Here is an 8632-nt window from a genome sequence, read left to right on the forward strand (position 1 = left end):
TATCTCTAGCCCTAATATGTGGACAAGTTTTTTTTAAAAAAAAAATTTAAAATTTCATTTTATGTGCATTGGTGTTTTGCCTGCCTGTATGTCTGTGTGAGGATGTCAGATCTTGGAGTTACAGACAGTTGTGCACTGCCTTGTGGGTGCTGAGAATTGAACCCAGGTTCTCTGGAAGAAAATTTAGTGCTTCTAACTGCAGAGCCATTTCTCTAGCCCCAGTCTAAGCATTCTTAGCTTAGTCTTAGACTTCAATGGATATACAAGGTATATTTTGAAAGTATGACAAAATAGATTTATTTATTTATTTATTTATTTATTTATTTATTTATTGGTTTTCATGTGTCCCATGCAGGTCTGAACTCAATACGTAACCATGAATGATCTTGATTTTCTGGGTTTCCTGTCTCTATCTCTAGAATGCTATTATTACAGGCATATATCATCATACCCAGTTTATTTTTAAATTTAACTTAATGTGGTATGTGGGCTTAGAAATATAGACACAGGCATTCCTGGGACCTGACCCCTCAGGCTCCCTTCTTTAAAGACTGAGGCCTTCAGTGATATCTATGTCTCAGCTGGAAAAAGGCCTACCTGTTTTTTATTATGATGGGAGGGGGCAAGAATTAACTTGAAGTGTGTACACATGTGTAGGGTGTGTGAGGGCTCCAGGAAGGATGCTAGAAAAGCACTGCGTTTGGATCTCTCTCTCTTTCTTCCTCTTCATCCTTTCCTTCTGTCTGTCCTTTCTTCCTTTCTGTCTTTTTCTCTTTCTTTCTGAGACAGTTTTACAGTGTTGCTCAGTCTGACCTGCAACTCAAAATGTCCCTGCCTGAATCTCTGAGTGCTGGGATTGCAGATGTATGTCTTCATGCCCAGCAACAGCATGGTACTCTATCCATGATGGCATGGTTAGAATTAGACATTTGAGGAAGTGCATTGTAGACATTAAGCACTCAATTAATGGAGCACTCTGCGTGCTGCTCATTTTTGTTTCAGGACGACTTAAGTGTGCCTCTATTTCCTCTGGAAAGTGGGAAGTGACTGTGTTGTGAATTGACTTTTGGCCCCACCTCCTGTGCCATGATCTCCACCTCCAAGCCTGCCCTAAAAGATGGGGAGGTTCCTGTCCCTGGTAGGCCTGGCAGGAGCAGAGCCAGGACCAGGCACTTTTTGCTGAGGTGAAGATTGAGGGACTAGCTGCTGCAAAGCAATTTAAATGCAAATGTTTCCACAGAGAAATTGGAGATGATTGCAGGGAAGGCACTGTGTTCTGAGTTAAAAGGCTATTTGTGTAATCCCACAATCTGGCCAGCACTTCCCTCCCTGGGGTCTTCCTGTTCTCACTGTCCAACCTGAGCATGACCCACCCCAGGGTTGACAGCCTGTTTCTGGCATGGGTTCCTGGGGAAAGAGATGGCACTCTCAGAATCAAGAACTTAGATGTCAGAGCCACACCAGATCCTGGCTATTGCCTGAGACTGAAAGGTTGATAGTAGAGAAATGGTGGAAGAGCAGAATGAGATTCAGAATATATAGGCTGATTTGGGACTAGAACCCTCGTCTCTGGGCCTCCAGTCTAGGGCTGTTCTCAGTGCCACAGAGAATAGGAAGCTATGGACCAGTAGCTCTTTTTTGAAACTATCACCGGTTTCTCTGCACCTGACTGCCTCTGCTGCCTGAGGGTTGGAAATCTAGTGAGCAAGGAACTCCCTCTGTTACTGGACTTTGGGTTGGGACTTCAGAGTTTATTTTTGTTAGTTAATTTTTTTAATCTTAATTTTTTATTTTAATTAAATTAATTAAATAATTAATTATTTTAGACAAGGTTTGCTATGCAGCCTTGGATAGCCTGATTCTCAATATGTGGCCCAGGTTGGCCTCAATCTCATGATCCTCCTTCTGCCTCAGCCTTGAGTTGGGATGGCAGGCATGAGTCACAACATCTGACTAGGGCTGTGGTTTTGACAGAGGATTTTCTTTCCTCTAGGCTATGTTGCTGCTCTTTTGAGGCCATTTTGCGCACTCTGTGTGAATGTGTTTGCAAACAGCAAAATTTTACCAATGTAAAACTTGAAGCATCTTTGGAGAGAGGTAGAAACATTTGACACCAGACATGGTAGATTCTATTTCCTTAGTGGATCTGTAGAACTTGAAGTACCAGACCTATTGGGGAAGGGCCACTGTGTGGATTGCCAGAGGATGTGGGACTCCACTCTGGAACATGATTTCTTGAGTGAACCAATTCTAAAGAAATACACCCTGCTTCTTCCACCCAGATGGAAACCCAGCTCAACCCTAGGTGTGCTGCTGTTTTGAGCATATGGCATCTCTGCCCATTCTCACAGCCTTACTATTGCCCTTAGTCTTATCTAGGCATCCGATCTATCTTCTGTTTAGCAATGGGCACTGCTGGGATTGCCACAGCATAAAAGCTTCTAATTAAACTAATTAATCATGCCTGGTCCTTTATGTAGCATCCTTACTGCTCCCCAGGTGCTCTGCTGGGAGAGGGAGGAACCCGCAGCCCAGTGTAAGAGGGCCCCTGTGGTTTTACCCCCTCCAATCCCACTCACCCTCCCCACCCCCGGCCTGCAGTGGTAACTGTTTCTCTGGCTGTAAGGAAAGCTTTGAGATGAGTGAGCACTGCTGTCTGTCTTTGCTCGAGCCTATGCTCCCCACATTTGATTTAGTACCCAGAACAGGAGAGACTCTAGGAAAATGGTTTGTTTGTTTTTCTTTTCCCTTGCCTTCTGTTTCTGTGCCCTTTACATTATCCCTGATGGAGAAGATGGGCCATTGAAATGGAGCTCAGGAGGACACTGCCTTGGGGAGCCAGATCAAGAGCCAGTGTAGGGGAAGAGTGAGTCAGATCTGCTCACTTTGAACTCTCAGAGCTGCAAAGGGCCTAGGACCTGTATGATGAAAACTGTTGTCACAGATACCTTCTGGGAGTCCTCACCTCTTGGCTGTATGTTTCAGGTGGTGGAGGAGTCACCTTTCTTGACCCTGGACATGCTGGAGTCTTGTTTCCCTTACGTTCTACTACGCAACGCCTATCGGGAGGTTTCCCGGACCTTCTACCTGAACCGTCTGTCAGCCAGTTCCCACTGAAGGGCTCTTTGGGGGTGCTAAGAGCCATACTGCAGTGAAAGTTGAAGCCATTTCTTCAAAAGGGGAGAAGAATGGGAGGGTACCAGGGAGAGACATGTCAGGCCCCACAACTGAAAGGGATAAGGAAGAATATCCAGGGCTGAGGAATCATGGATAAGTAAGACAGGCCGAGGCCATGGAGGACAATTTATAGATAAAGGAGTGTGGAACCACATGTATGAATTTTTAACCATGAAAAAAAAACAAACAGTGACCTATAAGCATATTGTGTATCTTCTGGTGACTCCAGCTTAAGCTCTGACAGGCATGGGTCTCTCCGACCTTCATCACTATTCTAGGATAATGTTGGCAGGCAGAGATGATCAATCATCATATTAAACCATAATGAGCTTATAATCCTCCCGCTGGAGCTGCTATTGTCTCCTGCACATTCATTAGGACGATTATCTCCTCTTTTCCTTTTCCAAATGTGTTCAGCAAATGTCCAGCCTGCTCCTTCTGCAGCAGGGCAGCACAGGAGCCCACTTCTCTTCTAAGGGCTCTTGGTCCTTCTCACCTTGACTCCGTTCTCCACTGGGGCAAGGGGAAAGTGTCATCCAAAGGTATCTTGGCCAGCTTACTCTCCTACCTACTGTGGGTAAAAAGTGTATCTCCTTTGTTCTCACCCTGCCTGCTTTTCCTTGTGTGTCTCCACAGCTCAGAACAGAGAGGGACCATCCAGATCATCTGACAGCCAAGTGAAACAGACTCATGTGGGTTTTCCCTCCTACACCATTAGGGGGGTATTCTACCTCCTAATGGGTGGGACTAACTTAACCTCTAATCCCCTTGTCAGCCTGAGTACAGCTGTTGCTACAGGCAGGGACTTCTCTTGTAGATCTTAAATTTCACGTACCTCATTAGGTCCGAGGGCCCAAGAGTAGGGATCCTTGAGGGAGTACAAGCTGTTTCAACTTAGCCATTTTCTGCACTAATTAGAATTTCAAGTGTCACAGAGCCTGGGGCATTTAAGATAGCACTAACTGGGTTTAGTAACTCCATGGCAGAAAGCAGTTAACCCCATCCTTCATTCACACAGTCATTGGAGGAAGGGCTGGAGTAACAGATCATGTGTCACAGGTCCAGCATAGTTGGAATGGGAAAAATATAATTAGCCAGTTGATTAATTAGGGTCGTGCCCATGCTTCCATTATGAAAAGGAAGCAATTGTTGTTGGCTTTCAGCAAAACCATCCAGCTTTCATTAAACCAATTTGATAGCTGGGATTGTGTATGGATGTTTGCTTTTTATTTCTTCAGACCTGGGGTTAGTCAATACTTCTTTCACTTAACACACATAATCAACCAAACATTTTTGTTAGTAACAACTGCCTGCTCTTTAGGATATATGCAATGGAGATTCTAGCTTCATGCTTCAGCTAATTGTCCTTCCTTCCTATGAAGAGGACATTATGTGCAAAGGGGTGGTTTAGTGTCAGACCAGCTGATACCACAAGCACAGCTGATGAGGAGAGAAAGGCTCAGGGGTATCTGGTCAATGACATATCTTCTCTTTACTCTTGATTCAGGGTCTTGCTATGTAGTTCAGGCTAACCTCAAATTTAGAATCCTCCTGCATCAGCCTCCCAAGTGGTGGGATTCTAGGCATAGACCATTATACCCTGTTGACCCTACACTCTTGTATCTCTTTTTGGCCCCTCTTCTTGAGGGGGCATAGAGACCTCTTCTTCATGTGCATGGAGAATCATCTACAAAGAACTTCACAGAGGGCAGCAAGAGAGGTAGGCGACAGAGGTAGAGAAAATGTCCTTTTGCTAATTAAAAAAAAAAAAATCAAGATCTACATATACTTGTAAGAAGTAATACAGGAAGACCCTGTTGTCTACCCTCACACAATTTCACTCAATGGTAACATCTCATAATCCAAGCAGGATAATGAGGCATTAACATAACTCATTGATCTCATTTAGGTGTTGCAGTTTTACTTATACTGGTTCTCTGTGTATGTATATGCAGCACCACCATGTACAAGCTTGTATATCTGTGACAGTCAAGGCACAGAGTAACTAACTCTATTACCACACAGATTTTATAATCACCCCCATTTCCCTCGCAACCCACCCACATCAACAGATTTGTTTTCCACTGCTAAATTTTTGCAATTTGACATAATCTCCTATCACAGACGTGTAATTATGCCCACACATTTATCTACCACCTATACTTTTCCAAATCATTTTTCTATACTTACAGTCATTTTGCAAACTAGGCAGGGAAGGCTTCCATGCTGCAGGTCAGGAAACATCAAGTGACAATAAATGACTTAACAACAATAAATGACTTAATCAGGCCATGTGTTGTACTGAACTGGAACCCAAGTCTGATGCTTAGTCCTGGACTTTCTGCCTGACAGGGTGCCTCTGTATACAATTGAGAAAACTGTAGAAGGAGCATAGAGGAGAGGTAAGGATGCCACTAATTTTACCATCAGGAATGAAAGATGAATGACCAGAAGTGAAGGGATGCAGGAAAAAACAGGATGCACCTGCATTTCAGGTATTTGCTTCCTTAATGAGGAGGATCTCTGACTTCTTACAGCCTAGGACACGATCAACTATGGACTGTTTTTGCTCTGAGATTTCTCATTTAACTTAGACCCCCAAAGAACCGAGGAGTGATGCTGACCCTAATTGCTCTGACTTGCAGAGAGAATTGGTTCTAGCCTCAGTATTTTCATTAATGTAGTGTTTTCATTAAGTCCCCATTAGCTTCCTTGCAGTAGTGAGATGGAATTATTCTTCTTACCAGGCCTGGGGGGAGATGCCTGCTGAGGTGCTGTCCTTGGTTTGGACAGCAGGGATGCTGCCTCTTCTGCTATGCTGTTCTATCTAGGAAGCAGGTAAAGAGGGCAGCCTCGAGGTGCAGCCTGAGATCCAGACAAGGAAAGTAGGGGTTCTCTTTGACATTTTACAAGAAAGAAATAAATGTGTCCTGAACACTAGATCCTGAAGCAAGGGCAGTCCCAGCTAAGGACCAACTTTCTTAATCTTAAGACCCTACTACCCAGACCAGTTAATTCTTCCCTCACAAAGTTTGACTTTGTGAAGAGGCTGGCACATGGCTGAAATGTGCTCACGTTGTTGGGGGAAGAATGTTCTTCTAGCCCTCCTCCCCACAAGGCCTCTTGCCTCTCCCAAGTACCTGTCATCAGAGGAGGTAAAGATGAGTCCCCCCCCTCAGCCCCCACACCTCAGTGAATTGTCAAGTGTTCTCCCTCCCACCTGAATAGGAAGCAGGAGCTGCAGGCCAGGTTGCAGATTGGGGAAGTCAGAAGTTAACTTGAGCTGAGTTTGCAGCATGGTAGAGACTGAAGAGCAGGCTTTTCTTTGTCACTTTGGAGAGAGAGGGTTGTGGGGCTGTCCCTTTAAATAGCATTCCTGTAGGAGGCAGATCACATCCATCCGTCACCTGCTGCCAAAGCATCACTTTTGGTCTTTATCAAACTCTGAGCTTGTTGGAAGGGATTGTGGGGCAAGGTGTGTGAGGAGGCAGACTTTCCAAGGGGGTAGGGGCAGGGCAGTTCAGCAGAAGCTGAACAGGAAGGAGGGCGATGAGGCTGGAGAGAAAGCCTAGAAAAGGTATGGGAGGGGAGGAGAGGTGGAAAAGACAGGGAGAGAAGAATAGCTTTTTTTTTTTTGACTCCTCAAATGGGCAAGAATACCTTCATATTCTAGTCTCTTTAGAAGTTCATAAAACTGAACCGTGATTACACTTCAGCCAGAGGGAGGAGGGTGAAGCTGAATACCAGAACATGTGACTAAAGAAAGTGAAAGCCAAAGGGTGGAAAAGGGCCAATAGACTTGGCTTTGACTTACAGGTTATCTCTGTGGGACTGTGTTATTTCTTCTGGGCACACTTTTCTTGTTAAATGGAAAGGGAGGTGGATAGATTCTACAAATGACTCCTTTCTTAAAAGGGTCAGAAGTTGGGAGGCTAGGAGAGCTGGGCATGCCATTGTGTTGACATGTTGAAATTGTTGTTGTGTTGAAATGTTGAAAGTACACCCTGGAACCCTTCTTTCCTTTCAACTCTAGTTGAACAGCCTGTCTATGTTGGGAAACTCCTTAGTTCTAATGAAATTTTTGAGTTAGAGCATTTTAACTCTAATCCTAACTCACAATTAATTCTTGTGTAGTTTCCAGCCAATCTCTTCTTTGGTTGATAAAGGAACTGGCTCACAAATTTTGTAAACTACATTGTGCAAGACTGATAGAGTCTCAGATGTTGAGGTCTCTGGTCTGTGACTGCTCCTCTGGAGAGGAAGGAACAGTGATGTTTGTTGAAGTTAAGATTGACGGAAGGCAAGGTCCCAAGATACTTGTCACTTTTGGCTCTATTTTCAACTCTGCTGTAGCCTTCTGCCTCTGTGCTTCCCAGTGACTGTTTCTCTTGCAGTTTCTCCATAATGGGAGTCTAGCACTTCTCCTCTGATCCTTTCTCCTCCTTCGCCTGAGAAAAGAGGAGCCTCCACTCCATAGTTTAGAATATATGTTTCCTCCTGATCACCTCTCCTTCCAAACCCCAGAGTTCTTGAAATGAAAATTCACATTTTGGAACCTTGGGTTAGTGGCTTGTTTGAAAACCAGCAGTCAGTGAATCCATTTCTATTTGCAGATTGCATGACAGTTTCTACAGTGCCAAAGTAGGTGTTCATTCAGAGAACAGAGAAACAACTGGTTCCCATGGTGGGACAGAGTTGAATGGAATAGGTTTTGCCCTATCACACAGTCTTGAGTTCAAATTCTACCCCTTTGTTTCACAAAATGTTTATTCAGCAGAGAGACTGTTCTACACTGGGCTTTTAGCCCTTATATTTCTTTTTCTGAAGGCAGAATAAAATGAAGTGAGCTGGAACGACCTGCAGGCCTGCAGGCCAGCCTACCTATCAGGCTTGCTTTCCTGGTTGCGTGCAGTTACTGGGTAGTTAAGGAAGGCATGGGGGCTGCTTGATCTGCAGAGCTTTAAAATACGTAGAAATTCTCTCTAGGGGGGTGTCAGGAGGCACTGTGGGGCGGGCGACGGAGGCAGGTCCGGAAGACCCGGTTGTGGGAGCTGAGGCCAGCTGTGGGATGCCAGCTTCTCTCAGAGCCACCAGAACTTTTCCTTTCAAAGACCGGAGCGCGGCGTGTGGGGGTTGGCCTGGCTAGGTTCTGAGGCTGTGGCTTTACTCCACCCACGGCCTTGTACTCTAGGGAGAAAGAAGGACCACCGAAGATACGCGGGCAACCAGCCACGCGTGGAATCTTGGGACCACATGCGCGCATTCACAGAAACTCTGAACACACCCAGGGGGAACCACCCCACCATCCACACAAAGTCCTGCGGGCCGCCCGCGCGAGCTGTCAACACGCACTACCCCTCTCTCCGCCCCCCCCCCCGCGCACAAGGGCACACGCAGCAGCCACTCGTGCCGGGCGCCTGTGCGCGCGCTCGCCCTTGGGCGCTCCTGAGTGTGT

General features: G+C 45.5%; 1 protein-coding gene across 1 annotated transcript in view; it reads left to right on the top strand.

Moving 5' to 3' along the window:
• The window catches only part of Nckap1l (NCK associated protein 1 like), a 43963-nt gene extending 40450 nt beyond the window's left edge, over positions 1-3513 (top strand). The window contains exon 31 of the mRNA XM_028781099.1: positions 2986-3513. Coding sequence (XP_028636932.1) covers positions 2986-3117 — 132 coding nt within the window. The 3' untranslated portion in view covers positions 3118-3513. The remainder of the gene's footprint in view (positions 1-2985) is intronic.
• Positions 3514-8632: the final 5119 nt, after the last annotated feature.

This window comes from Grammomys surdaster, unplaced genomic scaffold, assembly GCF_004785775.1.
Source record: "Grammomys surdaster isolate TR1022 unplaced genomic scaffold, NIH_TR_1.0 374, whole genome shotgun sequence".
Taxonomy (NCBI): Eukaryota; Metazoa; Chordata; class Mammalia; order Rodentia; family Muridae; genus Grammomys; species Grammomys surdaster.